The sequence below is a fragment of the Sceloporus occidentalis genome, unplaced genomic scaffold (genome assembly GCF_023333645.1).
Source record: "Sceloporus occidentalis isolate IW3139 unplaced genomic scaffold, rSceOcc1.0.p SCAF_1, whole genome shotgun sequence".
Taxonomy (NCBI): domain Eukaryota; kingdom Metazoa; phylum Chordata; class Lepidosauria; order Squamata; family Phrynosomatidae; genus Sceloporus; species Sceloporus occidentalis.
In genome coordinates, this window is record NW_028316981.1 from 300,717,064 (window position 1) to 300,739,323 (window position 22,260).

Below are 22,260 nucleotides of genomic sequence, written 5' to 3' on the forward strand. Positions count from 1 at the left end.
TTGAATTTTTTAAAAAAAAAAATCCAAAAAGCAAAATTTAATTTTGCCATTTTATATAAGAGACATAATTTTACTATGCTATTGTATATAATGGATACTTGAGCATCCACAGATTTTGTTATCCATGGGAGGTCCTGGAACTAAATACCAGAGAAAATATTATAGACTACAACTCTCAGTCATTCGCTGTGCTGGTTAGAGGATTACAGGAGGTATCACCCAAAAAGTAGCTTTTCCAAGCACTGATAAATAAAAAACTGGTTTTTGGTTTTTTTTTTTTTTTTTTAGGGAATGGCACATGAACACCTCCAGCTATTGCAATGCCAACTGCTGGACTGGAATCTTTGTTCTGATTTTGTTGAAATAAAGAAGTGCAAAAGAAGAGGAAAAGGAAGAGAAAGAGGAATAAAGGCAAATAAAAGGCCCTGGGAGAAGACAGGTTTCCAGTGCACAATAAAATATTTTATTTAAAAACAATGCATTCAATATCATGTTTTGGCACATGAGTCAATGTGGCAGGCACATCCACACCCAGCAATAACATTGTTTAAAGATTCAAAAGGAATCATTGTAAATTCCCCTCCCTGCCCCCCACCCTTACAAGATTCAAACACTACAATAACTATGCCAAATTCCTCTACAAGAAAGAAATAAAGTAGAGAAAGGAAAAAAGAAAACAACTTGGCGTACAATCCAGCCAAACCGAAAACCCCTTAACTTGCCTTGATTTCAGTAGATGAAAAGAAAGCAGGTTTCAAACTGAAAGCTCTGGGAGTACTAACAGTATTTAATTTTGGCTGGATTGCATCCTGTGATTAACAAATCAGACAAAATATTTACATGTACATTGTCTAGATCACATTCCAGTCTCAGAGCTGTGACCCTGTTTCCTACATCTTTAAATTCAGAATATCCTGGGGCTGAACCAAGGTTTAAAAAAGCTAGGGGCAAGATCCATTAGGAATTTCTCCTCTCTAAGTTCCGCCAAAAGGGAAGGAACTCTGTTCATGGTGATGGAGCTTGCTAGTTGATTGGTCCCACTGTCTGAAATCACTATTGACTTCACTAGGATGGCCTCCAGCTTTCCATGCCACAGCTTTGGAAACGTTGTGCAGCTTTCCATACCATTCACCTGAGATTATATCCTGACTCTTAAATGTACATTTGCTATTTGAAAAATAAATACTTTCTAATATGGCTATTTAGGAATTAATGGTTGATATGGATAATGGTTTATCTTTTTTCTCTCTCCAAAAGTTGGTATCTGTATGAAAACAATACTGTCTTGGCATTGAGCAGCCAGATCCTTAGTTCCATCACTTCAGAGTTACATAAAGGATGCTGTTCTCTGTTTGCAACCTCCATTCACATCACCTTTTCCTTCTCTTATTGTTTTTTAGATGGTGCATGTGCATAGGAAAGTGAGAGCAAGTGTTTTAAGCATGTTCTGTTAAGTCTGCACAACAGTAATGTGTTGGGACCTTGAAGGAACCTGACCACCCACCTGATGATGTAGTCCCAATTGGAGCAGGCATCTCAAATTTTCCAACCTCTCCTGCAAGGTTGGCATATCTGTGGCATTATAGGTGCTGTTGACTCTGATTCCCATCACTCCCAGCCATTGTCCCTTCTGGCTGAGCTGACAAAACCTGGGCTTCAGCCATATCTCGAGAACCACTGGCCCTCCACCTTTCATCTAAAGCAGTGGTTCTCTGCCTTTGGCCTTCTAGATGTTTTGGTAGTCTGCTCCCAGAATTCCAGACTTCAGACAGTGTGTTGCTTGTGTTGCTTCAGAGATTTGAAGTGGAAAATGTCTGGAAAGCCAAAGGGTGAGAGCCATTGATCTGGTGGGCCATGGTGCATGGCTGTCAGGTGAGAGTTGAATTTACTTTAGTTTGTCAAAAGTTGTGCAAGTCTGCTTTACCAGAAGTCTGCTTCAAATGAAGGAATACCAAGTAGAGCAAACCAACATAAAGCCCAGCTAAATCATATTAATTTTGTTAGGAATTTCTTTTTAAAAAATCCTCTGTTCTCTAATGGGATAGAAGCAGGGGTAACTGGTGGCTTCCATGTCAGAGGTGTGGTGAATCAACTCTAGGGTTTATTCTAGACTTTAAAGGCATTAATCAAGGTCCTGCACTCACCTTGGGTTCTACACTGGGAGAAAGATAGCATATAAATGCAAACAAACAAACAAATCCTCCCTTCCTGAAATAGGCTCAGTACCTTGGATAGCACCTACACCCACAGTAGATTTGCCAAACTTCTGACTTGAAAGGCACTAGGCATTCTTGGGGTTGCAGATATTTTGCTTTGTTTGGTTTTATGTATTTTATCATGCGAATGGCCTTTGGCTTAAGCATTAATAAAGACTGATTGATTGATTGATTGATTGATTGATATTTTGCTTTGTTTGATTAGGATCCTGAAGGTCACCAACTGCAACCCAAGGGAGGAGGACAGACATGCACTTAGGTCTACATGGAGTTGTTAATCCCAACTGGAGCTGACAGATATAATCAATTGTAGAATGATAAGTCAACACTTATGTAAGTCCCATTGATTCAACAGAGTAATATTAACTATCAACTATTAATATCAACTAGAATTTTTTTTTGTCGTGTGCCTTCAAGTCATTTCCAACCTATGGTGACCCTAAGGCATACATATCATAGGGTTTTTTTTTGGCAAGATTTGTTCAGAGGAGATTTTCCATTGTCTTCCCCTGAGGCTGAGTGTGTGTGACTTTGCCGGAAGGTCTTGGAATTAATAGAGTGCTCCTGAATACCTATTAAATCCCAGAAATTTGTTTTCACTACCGAAACAAAGATTGCAGGCTCTTTACACATTTTCTCCTGGTTCCTCCCTAAACTTATCATTTCATTAATTGGGGGCGGAAGCTTGTTCTTATTGTTAATTGGGGGTGTCTGCCTTGAAAACCACCCAGAGATATACCAGAAGATCACCACCAACCTTCTATCTGACTTTGTCTGCTTTATACTTATGGACTAAGACCTAAATCCAATTCTGACTTCCATCTACAGCATAGTTACTGAATCAATGGAACCTACATAAAAGTTGGCTTATCAGGTTCCCACTGATTTGACAGGTATACTGCTTTTGGGACTATCTGTTGGATTTAAAGATTCTTGACAAATTATACCAACCAGAGCAAATAGAAATGGAGTTGTCTTCTTTCAGGTAACAGTGCTAAATCAGATTAACATTCAAATGTGGAAATACTGTGGGTCTGAGGTACCAGTCCAACAACCAGACCCTCTTCCTCACGTGCAGTTTTGATAGTTTCTGTTGTGGCATGTTTCCTGGTGCCTAGTCAAATCAAAAGGACAGCACATGCTGGAGAGGACAACATAGATCACTGCCGTTCTTATTTTGGGGATCTGCCATTCTGTGCCATGCATATTTTTATGATGCTTCTGTGAGTCTTTTGGGTGAAGATGGAGGCATATTACAGATATGGAAGATGGGATATGCACATTGGTTATATAAATTTGGCTGCATACTTCCTTTCACCACCAGCAGTTCAAAGTTTTATCAATTAAGTTCAGTGAATGCAAGATAGATCTTCATGCATGATGCTGCGAAGAATAGCAAAGATGTCAAGACCCCAGGCTAAAGATCTATTATATACTAAGCTGCACACAGAGTAATTTTTTCTTCACATAGAAAATGTCCTTCCCTTTTAATTTCAATGAAGGAATCCCAAATGGATAAGTGGAGACTGGTTCCTTTCACTGAAGTGAATGGGGCATGGCAAATTCTCCCAATGGGAAAGCACTGCACACACATAAGAGCACTTGTGCCAAGAACAGGTAGCTAGTTTGGAGCAATGGCATCCAGAGGTCCCTGGGTGAGCAGATCAATCCTCATGCACTAGGATGGGACATTTTAGCCCCCCCCCCAAAGTCACGTCTTGTTGCAGAATGCACACAAAAATAAACCAATGGTGTAGAAATTCTGCAGCATTGTCACCTGCACTGTTGTAAACAATATCCCCAAATTTCATCCATGTGCCCCATGCAGTTCTTTTTGAAAAAGCCAAGAAATGAAGCCAGGGGAAAAATTCCCAACAATCTATTCCGTTTTGCCACTTTTTGTCCCAGGCAATTCTTTTTTTTTGGGGGGGGGGTAGGGGGTGTCATTTTCTTTGCAAACCATGATGCAGTAAAATAGAACTGATATGTTCCAGTTGTCAGTAGGTTGACTGGATTCAAGGGAAAACATTTTTTTTTACAATGAAGAGGCAACATTGGAATTCTCATTGGGAATATTAAACCCTAATCCCAACCAAGGCCCTTGCCCTCATGCTAACCCTCAATGCATTGGAATTTTGAAGACCACAAAATATCCCACAACTTAGTTTCTGTTTTTTAAAAAACACCCTGATAGATAACGGTTAACGTTATTTTGATGACCAGCTCATTGAAGCCTTGTGGCATACGATATTCCTACTGTTATTTATCTCTTGAATCTGTTCATTTGTTCCAAGCTATTCAAAAAGCTTTGTCTATCCTAGCCCTGTTTATTCATTTGAAAACTAATGTTGCTTGGGTGTTTTGTACCATTCTAGGGTCTATGATACTCAAGCATTTAAGCTATTGTTAACAGCCTCTCTTGGGCTCTACAGTAGAGTTGCTTTGGACAAACACAATGGCAGTCCTAAAACTGATTTTGGGGAGGAAAACAGAAGCTAAGAGGTTTTGCACTCTTTTCTGTTTTGCCTAACAATTGCTCAAACCCAGTTCTTCAGCTAAAAGCAGGCCTTTAAACAGCACGTTGCAACATAAGAGCTTTGCTCTTGGGTATGTGACATCTGTATCAAAACTAAGAGTACTGATACTTTTTTAAAAAGATGGTGATTTACATTGGCTGATATTAGATCACTTTCTGTGTCTATAGAGAGCAGTGGTGCAATGGAGCCTAGGGTCACAGGGATGAAGTGGCAGTGATGCTTTGATTAGCAGAAACAATGATGCCACATAATTGGACTTCCCAGTTTTCTCTGAGCTCTGCGACAGTCCATGGTAAATTGATTTTCCCAGCAGAAATACATTCTTGCAAACTATCGCTGTTGTAAAGCACTGAATTTGGAGGTGATAGTCTTGAATGGGCAGTTACAGCCCACTAGTTGCACAGAGGACCTGCTCCTGGTGGAAGTGAAAAATCCTAGTCCTGGTTTGTCTAGGATCCTGGATAAGCTACCTGCATTTCTTTATTCCCTTTGTGGGAAACTCTTTTGATGAGTGCCTGCAATTTCAAAATTTATCACCACTCCAGTATTAGAGAGGAAGCCTTGATCAGGGAGGTGTAGACCAGTAACATCCATTTGTCTATTGGGCACACTTTCTGTCTAATCTACTGACAGCAAGGAAACAGACCCTTGGCTGTGGGATCCATGAGAATTGGGACCAATTCCCACAAGCATCAGACAGCATATCCAAGAGTGAAGGATGATGGGAGTTGTGGTGCATGTCTCACAACTCTAGCTTAGTAGCTTGGGCCCAATAGGGTAGCTACCTTCTCCTCTTTCTCCAGTGCACTCTGTTGGGATTATAACAGCCTAGGCCATCTAACAGTATCAAGCCTGGAGCAAGCAGGTACAACAGATGGAGGAAAGCGCCTGAATATTTCAATGCTAAGTCAACACTTAAGTTAACCTCACTGACTCAATGGGTCTACTTTTTGGGACTAACAGTAGGGTTCAAACCAATGGTTCTGAGGCTTAGTCTGGCCACCACTGGTCTGTGTACAGAACTGTTCACAAAAGAGTGGCAATCAGCAGAGCTTGGGCATGCTAGTTCAGGGATTCTGGGAGTTGTTGTCCAGACATTACTTTCCCATGCTCTCATTGACAGATAAATATTTCCAACCTTGGACAGGGTGAAGAGAGGAATGTATTGAGGAAGAAATAAAGGTGAGATGGGGGCAAATAAATGTTGTGGATATCTCATGTTCATTTTTTCCCATAGAAGCCTGCATACACAGAAAATATATTTCAGTCTCCATTGAGTTTGACTTGGGAAGGATCTGGCAGCCACTTATATAGAAAAATTTCCCTTGACCTTAGTAGGGCTAATACTAGTGACAAGCCATCTTTCTGTAGAACATCAGGAACAGTTTCCAAACTGACTGTGGAAGAACGACTCAATGGCAGCAGCACAAATTTGCCGAGAAAGCAAGCAAGTCTGAATAAGCAAGCACAGGAATTCTAACGGTGGGTATTTTGAGACATCCAGCAGAATGTGAAATTCCAGTTGACTATGAAAATACTTTCAAGAGAACATTCTTGGCAGCAGACCTAGAAAAGCTAAAAACCTCTGCCATAAACAGTTTTAACTTTCTTACTACATGAATAACAGAACTACTCCTGCACAGCTAAATATGCTGCAACCACCCTCCTATGCCTAGGAAAGCAAACAGTAAGAGTGGTTTCAACTCTGAGTTAAAAGAATCCCCTTTCTTAATACGTTTTCCTCTTAGAATTCTGTTCTGAAAAACAGTTCATTCATTTTGGGCACTTTTTTTAGAAAAGAAAAACAGCAACAACAATCATTTGGCACTTCAGGGATTCAACTCTTAGGCACAGTGGGACAGAGTCAGCTTTGCTAGACCTTCGCTATGCATTCGAAACAGCTGCTGGAATTCAGCAGGGAGCTGATGGGACTCTTGCCACTTGGTGGTAAACTTTGTTCCTTTCTTGTCAAAGTAATGGTACGGAAGGTCTTCTCTGTTGTTTGGATTAAACCCAAAGGGCCAAAAGCCATACAGGTGGATTTCGTCACATATTGCCGATGCTAGAGTATACATGAGGATACCTGTGCTGAGTCGTTTGGGGGCCAGGTGCTTGTTCTTCCAGTACCTGTGAAGTAATAAAAATGCAGGATGTGGGAAACAGGTCATATATTCATGGAAATATTTAGGCGATGAATAAATAATAATTATAATAATCCTGGGGCCCTTCCCATCTGAGTTAACTGAATGGCCATGCATAGTACAGCCTTTTTTGGACTGGCTTCAACTATATAGATGTATACCTTTCCCAGGGATGTAGATTTTTCTCTTGTTCTTCTATTTTTTTCTACTTTGTTTTAATTGGTTTTAAGTTATTGATTTAATTATTTTAAAGTGTTGAGTTGAGAGGTGATAAACAAAAGGCCTGAATAATGAGTAAGGAAGTAAATAAATAAATTCCTGGTCAAGGCAGTACTCTTTTGGTAGGGATCTTGGCTTCACTTGGTATTTGAATGTGATCTAAACTTAAAGTTTGGTTGCTATTAAGTAGCTTGTTGGACTATGGTATTTTTCATTTGCACATTTGTTTCTGTTTACATTATGAATTTGCTATTAATATCCAGAGCTTGCACACATTTCTTTCTTTCTTTCTTTCTTTCTTTCTTTCTTTCTTTCTTTCCTTTCCTTTCCTTTCCTTTCCTTTCCTTTCCTTTCCTTTTCTTTTCTTTTCTTTTTTTGTGGACAGGATTGCAAAGGAACACATCCAAGCTCTGACAATAATGTTAGTGACTGCTTTTTTTCCTTTTATACAAATGAAAAGGTATAATATAAAAGTTTAAACACGTAATTATCCCACCTTTTCTTTAGCAGACTGAAAGGCTAGTGATTTCCTATTCAGAAAGGGCTTTAATCCAATTTACGGGCTGATGAGGCATCTAAATATTTCTCCCTCTTATTTCTAATTAAGACTTCTGCATTCATTTTTGGCTCTCATTTTTTCTTCCGTAATGATTTAAAAATGCCAGCCAGCCAGTCTGTCTATCTATCTACCCACAACAGAAAGGGAGAATCGTTTTTCCCCCTGTTGAGGGATGCATTTCACCAGGGCTGCACATCTGAGGTAGGCAGGGCCAGAACCTTCTTTTTTCCTCCATCTTGCCTGGTGGGCTGCCAGAGGAGGGACAGAGAACTGAACTCATGACTTGCAGAGGTTTTCTTGAATGTAAGTTGTATTGCCCACCACAATGTACAAAGTACCTAATCTTGGATCTGACCTATAAGACCCATAATGCCATGGTGGGAAAATGTGTGGCTCTCAGAGAGACTGCAGTGAGAGAGACAGTTGTTAGACTGCAGTGTTCATGAGCTCTAGCTATCACAACTAGAAGATGATGAGAACTGCAATACATGTCTCTGATGTCTGGTTTAGTAATTTGGGCTCAAGGACTGATATCAGTGATTTTCAAGGCTTGTGCCACCTCTGGGAAAGGGACATAGCTCAGTAACACAACACATATTTTTGAACAGAGAAGCTACCAGTTTCAATATCTTACGTTGCCAGTGGGTAGCTGGTAATGTGAAAGATATTGGTCTGGTACCTGGAAAGACACCTCTAGATCATAGTGGGTCAGATAAAGAGTAGGCAACCGCAGTTCCAAATTTCACCTCCATGCCCCCATGGAAAACCCAATTTAGTGCACCAAAAATCCAACCAAGAAGTGACTGGATAACTCTATTTCCAGAATTTTCAGGTGAAGAGTGGTAGACTGAATAATTTAGGACTAGTAATAGGTCCTTTAGGGGTCATTTTTTGGGGGCAACCAATTGGATTTTCTTTTTTTGGGGGGGGGAGGAACTAGAGGGTTAGTCAGTGACAGTTTGGTAGGCTGCAAATGAAGTTTGGTAAAAAACCAAACACTTGTTCAGCTGAACATGGACCTCAATCCCTGAGCAAACCTACCTGCTCTCTCATGCATTGAACCATACCAAAGCAAAAGAAGAGTTGAAATGTAGTGCAGTATAAATGCTAGATTAGTACTTTGTACTGCACTGTGGTACTTGTGCCACACCTGCCATCAGGGTTGATTATTCTGAGCTACCAAACAATTAGTTTAGGTTAAGCACCAACTATAGGAGCAATTCAGTAGTGGAAGAAACTGTCTACGGGAATGGTAGAATCCCTTTCTTTGATGGTCTTCAGTATAAAGCTAGGCCACAGTAAAAATACAGAATATCCTGGTTCTCTGAGTACTTCTGATAGCCCTGGTGAGAAGAGCTTCTTACCCAAATCATATTCTACCTAGCCTTGTGGTCTGTGTTCCCTAGCTTTACTTCCAGTTGTGAAAGTTCTTTCCCCCACTTTTGTAGAACAGCAATATTTCAGTTGTAAGGGACATGCTGTTCATGGAGAGGGTCTCAAGTTCAAATTCTGGGATATCTAGGTCGGACCCAAACTCTACCAGACATTTTGGACTGTTGTTAGTAGTCAACAATACTCAGTTGGATAGACCAGTGCTCTGACTTGATAGAATGCTGATGTGTCCTTTTCACCCACTTTCCAATACTTCAGCTCCCAGACTTCTTTCTTTCAGCTTGATCTAGTTTCACTCTTGCTTCACCTGTTTTTTTGTCCAGTTATTCTTAGCACCATGATCTATTTTCATAGCACCTGGTTCTAGTTTTCCATTAATTATCCACCCTTCTCCTCTTTCTCCTTACACTAGTTCTCATCCTGCTTCCCTGAACTACTCACTTTATGGAATGTATGTGTGCCCAGGGGTCTATATTATGTCTTTTGTAAGGTTTAAACATAAAAATCCTATCTTAATATGAACTTTTCTATATAAAATTATTCATATGTTCATTGTTTTTGGTAAGCCAGTCTGAGTTAAGGAAGAAAAACACCTAAATATTGAATACTAAAAGTTCATTGGTAAATCCAACAACCTATCCTCTCTTAAAATTGTTATTATTTTTGGTTACTACTCACTCTTAGAACCCTTTCATGATGCACAATTATAGCTCTATGATCCCACTTTTACTACTATAGCTTACTTGCTAATTAGCTTACTTGCTGTTCACCGCTATGATCTTTGGAATAGCGGTATATAAATAAAACAAATTATTATTATTAAATTATTAATTATTATAGCAATATTTTATGGTTTCCTGGGGTTTGCACTTTAGGAATGGGTCCTTAGAATTCCCAGTCAGAGAACTCTAGTACCTCACCAAAGTACAAAGAATTCAGTATCTCATAGGATGCAGCTGTGATAGTTAAAGTGAAATTCTAGTGCTAGAATTGTGTAGTGTGAAAGGGCCTTTTAACAACAAATAACACACACAAGCAATACCATCAAGGTGAATTGAATGCAAGAACAAGATGCACCTGTTAACATGTTGCATGATATTTCCTGGCCAAGCCAACTGGACTTTTAACTGCCCTCGATGTTCAATAAAGAAGTCAACCAATGTTCTTGTAATGGTTGCTGACGTATGGAAGAAAAATGCTGGGATCCAGAGAATGGCTCCATCCAGTTTCTTTAAGCTTAGAAAAAAGTTATTACGATCTTGAATGGTCAAAAGGTTGTTGTAGTACTTCTCTAGAATGCTGGGATTGAAGGTGGTAATGTTGGTTTTCCTCCCAACGTCTTTGTGGAATGCTTCCGTTGGGGCAAAATTACAGCGGAAAACAAAATCATATTTATCTATTTCCTGGCCACATTGACTGCCCACCAGGATTCCGCTATTTCCAACAACAGCACAAATATTATAGTGCTTGTTCTGGATTGGTGAAACATCTGGGAGCAACAACCGGAAACTATTGCTAATGGAAAAAACATACTTGTGGCTGGAATAATCATAATGCATCAGCTGTCCAATCCGAACCATATTCTTTGTCAAAGAAAAGTTTTTGATCACATCAACATGCTGAAGTATTTCTCGCCTAAAAATAAAGCAAAGATGTTTCATTAAAATGGCTGCTCTGACTTCTTATACTGAATTGTTATCTTTGTTTTAGGAAGATCTGAAGCAGGGGACTAATTTCCTAAAAAGAAATGTAGACCTCAATCTTCCCAGTAATCCATCTCCCTTCATGTGTTGAAATAAGTGTGGAGTCATGGTTAAAATATTTAATTTTAGCTTGGGAGATCCATGTTCTAGACTCTACTGAGACATGAAAGATATTGGTCCAACCACACATTCTCTCTGTCTGACCTACACTGCAGTTGTTATGAGGGTAACATATGGAGGAGGGAATCCATGCATGCTGCTTTGTGCTCATAGGAGAAAAGGCAGTATATAAAAGGTACAAAAGCAATAAAACAAAACACCAAGAAATTAAGCAAGAGAGAACAAATCAAGATAGTACATATTTTCCATGTGTTTCCACTCCACTCCATTGTATTCCCTCCTTATGCATGGCAGAGCAGCAAGACTTTGCCTTTCCATCCAGACTTCCAGTCTGACTTGCTTCTATATTATTTGAATTGCTGGGCAGGCACTTAAATTCATGTGTGAAAAATTGCACTCAGTTCTCCCATGTTCCAAAACTGGGATCTGCCATATGCTTTAAGGCTATATTAGCTTTGTCTTTCTAATGAGTGTTTGATATAAAACAACAACAACAACAACAACAATAATAGAAAGGAGAGAGAGGGAGAAAGAGCTGGGACTGGATCTTTGTCCTTTCTTTTCCAAAGGAGAGTGCAGCTCTAAGTACATGCAATAAAGACCATGACATGGAAATGGGCCACTATTTGTTGAAAGATGCAGCAACTTCTGCACCTGTTCTTGCTATTCTCTTGTCCACTAGGGATAAAATGGCTTTGGCTGCATCAACACTGCTGAAATAATCCAGTTTGACACCAGTTTAACTGCCATGGCTCAATGCTATAGAATCCTGGGAACTGTAGTTTATTGTGGCACTAAAGCTCTCTAACAGTGATGGCTAAATGTCTCATAAAGCTACAGTTCCCAGAATTCCATAGCACTGAGTCATAGCAATTAAAGTGCTGTCAAACTGAATTATTTCTGCAGTGTGGACAGCCTCTTAGACACAGAAAGATTAGGAACTTGACCTTTATTTACCTGTTTGCTTGCTTCATCTGTCTGCTACCTCTCCCAAAGTATTATGGGCAGATTACATCATCTGGTTCAGCCAAGATTACTCTGATCACTGCCCTTTGTTATACAAAAAGAACTAACCTATGGCGGCCACTCTCTTTTTGTTTCTGGCCTCTGCCATGCACTCTCTTTCTTCATAGAGGAATACATAGTGGAGCATGTCTGCCTACTGTCTTTGTACTTTTAAAATAGTTCAGGCTGTTCTATCTAAAGAATGGATTTTTAAAAATAAATATTCTCCCTTTTGAGGATCCTAAAACCTATTTTCTGCCTCCGTTTGGTTCTTACAAACTCATCCTCCCAAGATGGGAATTTCCACTGATGCTGGAGAAGAGGCTCCAAGAGTTTCCAGTATGAATCTGTCTGCTCCCCACCAGTGGCATCATTAAGGTTGGTGTCATCCAGTACGGTAACTCATAGTGTTACCCCCCACCCATTGACCTCCTCTCGTACCCCACCATACAGAATCCTTCGTAATTTTTTTTGTACTAGTGTTACTCATAAATTGTAATTTCTGCATATCACTACATGTCATGGTAATAGTTGTGACATAAAATAACTAGCAAAATTAAAATTATGCCTTTAAATTACAATATCGTATGCACAGAATAAATGTGTTGACATATGCATATTTCATGTGGTTAAAGTGAAAATTTGGTAAAATGTGATGATTTTAAAGAAACTTAAAATTTAAAAAAAATAAATTTTGAAATTTTGAAATTTGATTGTTTTTAACAAAACCTGGGGCCTCTCCTTTCTCCTCCCACTGAGTCTTATCCCATTCACACCATCTCTTCAGCATTTTAAAGAGATACGGGTAAATGCCACAGCCTGTTTCTGCCAAAATGCAGGTGTTTGAGGAGCAGTGGTGTCACCCCCCCCTTAGGGTTTCACTTGGTGTGGTCCGCACCCCACACCACCCTAGTGATGCCACTACATCCAATCCATTGAACACTCCCTATGATAAAAATTGCCCACCTGAACATGCTGCTTGCCCTGAGAAGAAAATGTTTCTTTTTCCTTCTAGCATCCCAGATAGCGATTTGGTCATATGTGGAAATTTCATAATGGGCAGAAAAGTTAACATCCCCTCGCTGCTTTTAGCCTTGGGGAAAAAAACCCCTGTGGTTCTCTCATTGTCTCTCCTCCAGTGGCATCCTTATCTCTAATATATAACATGCTTAATCAACCAAGTGCATTAAGCTAAGCAGTATATAATATCCTTAACAATATGAGTGTGTCTTAGCTTATAAACCTATTAACCACAGTAAAGAATATAAACTATTGATTTTATATTACTTACCAGCCACATGATGTCCACTTAAAACATCAGACCACATCTACCATCCAGATGTAACCTAAAACATCTCTTGTCATCACTGAATAAGATGCAGTACTGGCTTATTTATCTATCAGCAGCATCCTGAAAAACCATACTCCTGCCAATATATGGCCCTCCATTATTGTAGATATGCATGATTTAGTGTGGAGTCTAATTTCTCTCTTTTCCTTTCTCTTGAATTATTTCAGTGACATTTCCCCTTTTATTTATCCAAACCTTTCCCCTCCCAAAGGCTCTAATTAGTGGATTAATTATTGTCTTGCACATGGCCATAGCAGAATTGGGACAGGATCCTTTTAGTGACATATGCATGCTACAGTCAGATATATATCTTTTTTTGAATGTGGTACAAGAAGTGATGTGGTGGCTTAGTGGTTAAGATGCCAGTTCTTACAATCAGAAGATCGGAAGGTTGGTAGTTCAAGGCCCAAGTGCTGCATGATGGGGTGAGCTCCCATCACTAGTCTCAGCTTCTGCCAAACTAGCAGTTCAAAAGCATGCAAATGTAAGTAGATAAATAGGTACCACTTAGGTGGGAAGGTAACAGTGTCCAGTGCAGTCATGCTGGCCACATGACCACCAAACTAGTCCTCAGACAGCGCTGGCTCTTAGGCTTGGTAATGGAGATGATATGAGCATCTATGGAACCACACTTGCACAACCATGAAGTAAGTATGTCCATTGCATGGTATAGAAGAGGGCCTTCTCGGTTGTTGAAACCATTATGGATCTTCCCACTGTGTCATGGCTCTGGGGCAGGAGTGGGGCACAAAACATAGATGATATTTTTGATGATACTTTCATTGCATTACTGATTTTAGCATTAGGACGTTAAAGTAGATTGGATGCATTGCTTTTTTAAAAAATGGGTTTGCATTTTTAGTATAGCTGGAAATGTTTATGACATTTGTGTGTGTTTAATAGACCTAGGCTCACTGAAATCAAAAGGCTTCATTCCTGAGTTTTGAGGATTTTGGTGGGACCACTCCTAAGCATAACTATGTTTGGACTCAGTTAATTATCTGTTAGCTGTCTTGGACACTGTATCACCCAGTTGGGCTAAACATTCAATAGAGATACAAATGGATATATCATCTGCTTCAGATAATTCCTTTGCAAAATGGAGATGGAAAAGGAGAAGAAGATAAACAGTTGAAACCTATAACCAGAGGTAGTGGTCTGGATCTAGGAAGGTAACTTCTAAAGCCATCTCAATGCCCTGAATCTTATTGGATCACGGGGATTTACCTAAGTCTTGACTTACCAACTGAAACAATTGTTTATTCTAGTTGGGACTCCTAACTGGATTTAAGTTCATATCTCTAGAATTTTTCTGATTAATGTTATAGAGACTGTCTTTCATTATCTTGTAGAACAGGGCTGGGACATTTCTGAGGGTCTGAAGGCCACTTACGGTATCCTATGGACCCTTCTGTGGGATGGAGGATTGGAAGAAGTCAAAAGGGCTTGGGGATGAATGGGAGATCATGCAAGCCATGAGCCATCATTTGCCCACTCTGTCTTAGAATGTAATTATCACTGTTATTTTAAGCTTATTATTTTAAGAAATGTATTTCTTTCTTCTGCGAGAAGAAAGTAAGAATGGGAGAGACTTTTTCCTGAGTAATAGTGAAACCATGTAATTGAGACTCTGGTCAATGATGCTTATTTGTCAAACTCTACTAGATGCAACCTGAATATTATGCAGTATATCATTACTGTTCAAAGTAAATTAAACAGTGAAGGTATCATATATTGAACCTTTCACAGGAAAGGAAGAGCTTTGTAAAAAAAAAAAAAAGTTACATGCTATGTCCTTACAACATCAACGCAGAACTCTCAAGTGAACCTTAAATGACATTTATGAAAATAAGGTTTAAATTTTGAAGGGAATGCTTCCAGTACAGGTTGAGTCTCCCTTATCCCAAATTTCAAAATCCAAAAACATTCCAAAAATCTCTTCCCCCCCCCCCCCCCCCGGGTAGCTGAGAAAGTGACAACTTTGCTTTCTGATAGTTTAATGTATACTAACTTAGTTTCATGCACAAAGTATTAAAAATACATAACAATAAATAATAATATTTTTTTTATTTTATATCCCACCTACTCCGACTAGGACTGAGTATACAGTATAAGGCCTCATTCACACTACATAGTAAACAGGTTTTCAAATAGGTGTAAATCAGTTTAAAGGGTCCTTGTTCTCACTTGACCTGAATTTCTGATGCAGTTTCCTGGGGGGGGGGGGGGGCACAGCATTAAACCCAGTTAAACATTTTCTTCTGGATCCACGGCATTCCCCACATCTTTTAAAATGAATTGATTCAGCATAAGTGTGAATGCGCTGTCGACTGGATTCTCTTCCCTGTGGCATTGTCACTCCTGTGACGCAACTCCATTTTGATTTGATCCTATTGATGAATGTCAACATGAAGTGGAGTAAACTGAAATGGGCTGATTCAATTGTGGTTTGAATAGTGTAAACATCTATTCAGCGCCAAATCACTTCATTGATTCAACTCAAAAATTGTAGTGTGAATGAGGCCTAAAATTACCTTTGGGCTAGTTATGTAAGATGTATATGAAATATAATTATTTTTATTTTTATTTATTTCATTTCTATGCCACCTTTCTCCCAGAAAGGGACACCAGAAAGGTAGTTCAGAAATAAAACCATTTAAAAACTTTACAATAAAAATTAAAACCAGCTAGCTAAAATATGAAATTACATAAACATATAAAAGCTATAAACATAACTAAAACACTTCCCCTGCAAATAAAAGCCTTTCTGAAAGGATTATACAATAAAGCCTGCTTGAATAAAAACTTCTTTGCCTGCCAGTGGCATGGGAAGCTACTGAATACACACTACTGCTCACTTTTAACAGAGTTCAAGTTTATGGATGCATAGTTGGGCATATGATGAGTAACAACGTCTATGTTTGTCCTCGCTGAAAACGTGGACATTGTGCATTGGACAAAAATGGCTAACTGCTTCTCTAGGAGATGTTAGACATGGATAAGACGACAACAGGATTCCAGCTGAGAGGCTGTACTTCTGAGCAGATGTGAATAGGATTGTGGTCAAAATTCCAAAACCTACTTTTGGGGGAAAGGTGAGCAATACATACAGACTAATGCCACATCCCAAGTTCTGGTACGCATTGTAATTTTGTTTATAGTTTTGTAATAATAATTTTATAATTATTTTTTCTAGTGATCAGATCAAAGCTCCAGTGACCCATTTACATTCCTTAACAGATACTCCAAGTGAGATTTCCCCCCCTTTTCTGACAGTTATTTGTGCTGGAGTTGTCAGTATTACAGGACATAGAAAACTGCATGAAGGCTCCATGGAAACTAGTTAGTGCTGTGACTCTCAGATAAGTAGACACTATATAACCATATTGAAAGTGAGTAGACTCTTGCCTGTTCAATGACATTTCATATTGCACTGTTTTCTGTCTTACCAAGTTACACCAAAATGGAATCTGAGCTGATGACATGCTTAACCCAAATGCTGTTGTGTTTCCTTTTGTCATTCCAATTTTAAAAACCATGTAGTCCACCATCTGCCCTTTTCTTTCTACAAGCTATAAATAAACTATAATCAAACTATAATGGAATCATCAGTGAACAACCCCGCTCTTTGATTCCATGTTGCTGTAGTTTATTCCACTATTGGCTCTCCCACACTGCAGAATTAATGCAGTTTGATATTGCTTTAACTGTTATAGGTTCAATCCTATGGAATCCTGAGATTTATAGTTTGCTGTGGATTCAGAGCTCTCTGATAGACAAGGTTCAATGTCTCACAAAACTACAAAGCCCAGAATTCCATACCATTCAGCCATGGCAGTTAACACAGGGTCAAACTGCATTAATTCTGAAGTGTAGATGCAGCCATAGTTTGTTTTACTCTGAAGTCAAGACACTAAGAAGAAATCTCTTGGACAACTAAGTTATTGGTTGAATGGAGTGTGAAATTTCAGGTTATTCTGCCTCTGTAACCTGGGACTATTTTAGCAATGGTAAGCAGATCAGCTATGCATATATCCTGCAGTCCTGCCTCCTCCTTTACCCTAACTATGTATATCTACAGCTATCTGAACCATGAATAAGTTTAACTGAATTTCATTTTAGCCAAGGTCAGTTTTGACTACTGGTTAAACTGGAAACTTTGGCGCTTTACAGACCGCCCAAAAGGGCAGTCTGACACCGCCCTTGTTTGCTGCGCAAAGGAGCCGCAGTGGACAAAACGCGCGGCTCCTCCATGCAGCAAAAAAAAGCTGCAAAAAGCGGCTTCTTCTTGAGGCGCTGTTGTGACATCACAAGGTGCCAATGGTGCCCTTGTGGCATCACAAGGGTGCCGAGACGTACGGACGCTAGGCATCCGTCATGTCAAAATGGCAGCACCCATCTGTATAGGGTGCCGCCATTTTGATGCCCTCATTACGTGTGAGGGGCAAGGTGCGTCAGGAAGCGCTGCCCCTTGCGCGTAATGACGGCGCCCAATAGGGCCCATCTGGAACCCGCCATAGTTAGCCTAATTATGGTTAGTCTCTGCCAACACAGACTTTAACTGTGGTTAGTGGGACAAGGAAATTATCCTAAAGAACTAGAATAATAGAATCATAGAGTTGGAAGAGACCACAACCCCATTCTGCCATGCAGAAATCTCAATCAAAGCATCCCCGACAAATGGCCATCCAGCTTCTGTTTAAAGACCTCTAGGGAAGGAGACTCCACCACTCTCCGAGGGAGTGTCTTCCACTGTTGAACAGCCCTTACTGTCAGGAAGTTCTTCCTAATGTTGAGGTGGAATCTCTTTTCCTGGAGCTTGTATCCATTGCTCCAGGTCCTAGTCTCTGGAGCAGCAGAAAACAATCTTGCTCCCTCCTCAATGTTACATTCCTTCAAGTATTTAAACAGGGCTATAATATCACCTCTTAACCTTCAGTTCTCCAGGCTAAACATCCCAGCTCCCTAAGGCATTCCTCATAGGGCATGGTTTCCAGATCCTTCCCCATTTTAGTCACCATCCATTGGACACTCTCCAGTTTCTCAATGTCCTTTTTGAATTGTGGTGCCCAGAACTGGACACAATATTCCAGGTGAGTCCTGACCAAAGCAGAATAGAGTGCCACTATTACTTCTCTTGATCTAGACACTATACTTCTATTGATGCAGCCAAAAACCGCATTGGCCTTGTTAGCTGCCACATCACACTGTTGACTCATGTTCAACTTGTGGTCTACTTGGACTCCCAGATCCCTTTCACATGTAGTTTCATTCAGCCAGATGTCCCCCATCCTATATCTGTGCATTTCATTTTTCTGCCCTAAGTGCAGTACCTTACATTTCTTCATGCTGAATTTCATTTTGTTAGCTTTGGCCCAGCTTTCTAGTTTAGAAAGAGACTAGAAACTAGAGAGACTGCAGGGAGGAAGCAAGAGATTTTGTATCTATTTTACTTATTATAGCCATTTACTTATATAATGAGCCCGCATGTATAAAGGTTTCAGTGCTACACTAGGATTCTGAGAGGCCAGGTTTCAAATCCATGTTCAGCCATGAAAGGCCACTGGGTGACCTTGGTCAAACCATACTCCTTCAGCCTTAGAAGAAAACAATAGACAACCAGCTCTAAATGAATCTTGCCAAGAAAGCCCTATGTTAATATCTCCATGACTCAGAGCCAGCTTGAAAGTGCGTAACAACAACAACATTTTATATCACTCATATTTTCTGGGCATTTTACGAGAAAAATACATTAAAGTGTAAATATGAACAAAACATAACACATTGATCTTGTAGCTGTCTCCCAAACACTTAACAAAGGATAAATTGGCTTTATGATAGCTTGTTCACCTAGCCTAATATACTTCTTGTTCTTTATAAAGCAGTACAGTTGTATAATCCTGGTCTGTGCCTTAGCCAGAATAGGTAGCTGTCAGACAAATGTGTCTGTTGGCATTAATAATGAGACTCATTGCAAATGATCTGGGAACAAAACAAGAGAAACAGAAGGGGGAGAATCACAGATTTTTCATCCAGTACCTAGGGTGAAGGTGCATCCTCTTGGCAGAAAGAGGATGGACAAGGTAAAGCATGGGTATATGGTAAACCCAAATTCTGATGGCACTTCTATCAAGCAAAAGGCTCTATCTATTTGAGGATTCTGAAGTCTTCTCCACCATTAGGAAGATCCAGAGAAAACTAAAGGGGATAATAATCTCATACATACAGTTCTTCACCCTTCTAAACAGCTAAGAAAAAGAATGGCTAAATGATAACTCATAGAGATGGAGGAGGGCTTGTAACCTAGTTTCTTCCAACTAATTGGGCTCTAGATACAGTATGTTGTGCTACAACGTCCAGAATACCATTCTGTTTTATTTAATTTGTTTTTGGTGATGTATAAATGCAACGTATCTGGAGGGTACTGAGTTGGTGAAGCTTGTCTCAAGCCACCTAATTCAAACCTCTTCTTGATGTAGGGAATCTAGAGCAACAGCATCCCTAATCCCCACAAGGCCCATAAAAGGAGTTTGCAGTGAGATCCCTCCAGACCATCTTAACTGACAACAGAAATAACATCTGAGACAAAATATGGACCTGTAGCTGTAACATCATCACTTTCCTTTCCGTCTATGATTTTTAACACCTTTGCCTGATGAAGAAACCAATCAAGCTTCAAAAGCTTGCATGATCTATTTTGTGCATTTTGATTGGCCAAAAAAAGGAGTCACTGTTTTGTGGATTTTGTATTTTGTTGTATTTTGCTGCCAACACAGCTACCCCTGGACAAGTGTCCCTAACTGTTCAGCTTCTGCTTAAACACCTAGCCTGTGGCAGCTGGTGGCTTTCATATTAGTGGGATGATGAATCTGCTCTAGGTTTTACTCTGAACTTTAAAGAAGCTACCCAAATAGTTGTGCCTATTTGGGGCTGAGTATACAACACTGGGTAGCTCCTGTGAAATTCAGATTAAAACCTGGAGAGCTGTCAGAAAGAAGAACTTTGGAAAGTATAACTAAGAACCAAAGAATTATGAGTGCTAGAGGTCATAAAAATGAGAAAGAGTGAAATAAATGGACTTGAAAGAAGGCTTATGAATATGTAGTAATTCTCCCTGCCCCTCAAAATACAAGAGCTCTAGTTTAGTGTTCTGATATAAACTTTCTATCATACCCCAATGGCTTGAATGGCTTGAGAGGCAATTAAACACTTTAACACATTAAACACGGAGCCCATCTCTGAATTTTGGTAATTTATTCCTAGTTGAATTCTAAAGTTGCTGGATAGTCTTTAATACTCCCAAGAACACACATTGAATGTTGCCAAATAATTAGCCAAAGGATTAATAACAATGGGAGTCCTCACTTAAGAACTATGCACTTAGCTCTGCTGTTTGGGTTTGCCTCCCATGTTCCTCACCTTTGCTGCAAGAATGCTGTTCTGTTGAAGGTCCATTTAGGAGCTTTATCCTGCAAATCATGATTCAAGGAGTTTGTATTGGGTACAAATGAAGGATCAAGGAACTTCAGTGCAAACTGAGACCTGAAAAAGATTACACATTCACACCATCAGTAATAGTTAACACAAAATTAACTATTCTACTACCAAAGTTTGATAAAATTACTTTTTCACCCAGCCAACAGGGCAACGCTATGTTGGCTGGGTAGATTCTGGGAGTTGTAATAAAAAATGAAACACTTCCAAGCAATGGCTTTTATAGCTTAGAATGAAGCAGAGACCAATAGTTGGGTTAATCATTGCTGTCAAATAGAAAAAGAAGTACTGTGGCACCTTACAGAATCTAAATGTGTTTACATGGATGCATCCCACTGCTTTTCACTTCAGATGAATAGCCCTGTTGGAGACAGTTTCAGCAGAATCTTTATGACATTTCCTTCGCCTACCCTTTCAACCTGTTTCTCATTCTACTGCCTACTCTGTTCCCTTCCTCATATATTTATGATTCTAAGTTCCCTGTTCCTTACGTCTGTTATTTTGATCATATATATACATACTAACAGCAATTTCAGTTGTTTGACATTGGGTCCATGGGTAGCTCAAATGGCACCATTTATGCACAAAATGGTGTCTTGAGATTTACAGAAGTACAGCCATCCATGAACAACCACAGTACAACATCTTCTCCCACTGGTAATCTACTCAGCCAGTTCTTGGCAGAAGTGTAATTGGAATCACAACATTCCTTAGTGAATCTTTGTATTGATTAGTTCAATCTCTCCCAAACCTCTAGTACGAGCTAAAAGCTCCATAATCCCCAGATAGGATAAGGGGATGATGGGAGTTTTGCACAGCTTTAAGGGTGTATTAATCTTTTGTACAATAAGTGTTGAACAGAAGTGACTAGAAGTAGATTCATGCCTCTGAATACTCATGCCATCCATCCATCCATCCATCCATCCATCCATCCCTTTATTTATATTCCACTTTTTTCCCAGACTGGCCTCAAAGTATTACACAAGACAGAACATTAGAATAAAAAACATTTAGTTAAAAGCACACAAAATCAGAGATTAAAACAGTATTGAACTAACAACATAATTAAAAACATTAAAAATACAACTTTAAAACCAATATGAAAAACAGTACAGCACCATAAAAAGCCCTTCTGTTGTTAACGATCAGCTCTCAAAAACTTGCTAGAATAGGAAGGTTTTCATTTGCCATAAAAAAAAAAAAAAAAAAAAAAAACAGCAAAGAAGGAGCCATCCTAGTCGTTTCCACTTACCTATAAAGCGGGTCATGATCTGATGAATTTAGGGTGCATTGTTTCCACAGAAGCCCGAATTAAATCTCCCTTACCCCTCATTCGTTCCCACTGCGTTTCGAATCAGAATCGAATTAAAATGTTTAAACCGGATTATCAGCCTATAATTTGGTTTAAAATAATAGTAGTTTATAATGCGGGTTATTTTTGAAAGCAGGGTACAATTTTCTGTATCCGAATGGGAACGAAAGGGTGTCTGATTCGGGAACCTGGAGATGGGAGGAGCAGCACT

At 39.5% G+C, this 22,260-nt stretch overlaps 1 protein-coding gene across 1 annotated transcript in view; it reads right to left on the reverse strand.

Annotated features, from left to right (window-relative positions):
- Positions 1-341: 341 nt before the first annotated feature.
- The window catches only part of LOC149324162 (alpha-N-acetylneuraminate alpha-2,8-sialyltransferase ST8SIA3), a 31,608-nt gene continuing 9,689 nt past the window's right edge, over positions 342-22,260 (reverse strand). Inside the window, exons 2-4 of the mRNA XM_089497255.1 lie at positions 20,663-20,785; positions 10,142-10,699; positions 342-6,880 (exon numbers count right to left, since the gene is read on the reverse strand). Coding sequence (XP_089353381.1) covers positions 6,598-6,880; positions 10,142-10,699; positions 20,663-20,785 — 964 coding nt within the window. The 3' untranslated portion in view covers positions 342-6,597. The remainder of the gene's footprint in view (positions 6,881-10,141; positions 10,700-20,662; positions 20,786-22,260) is intronic.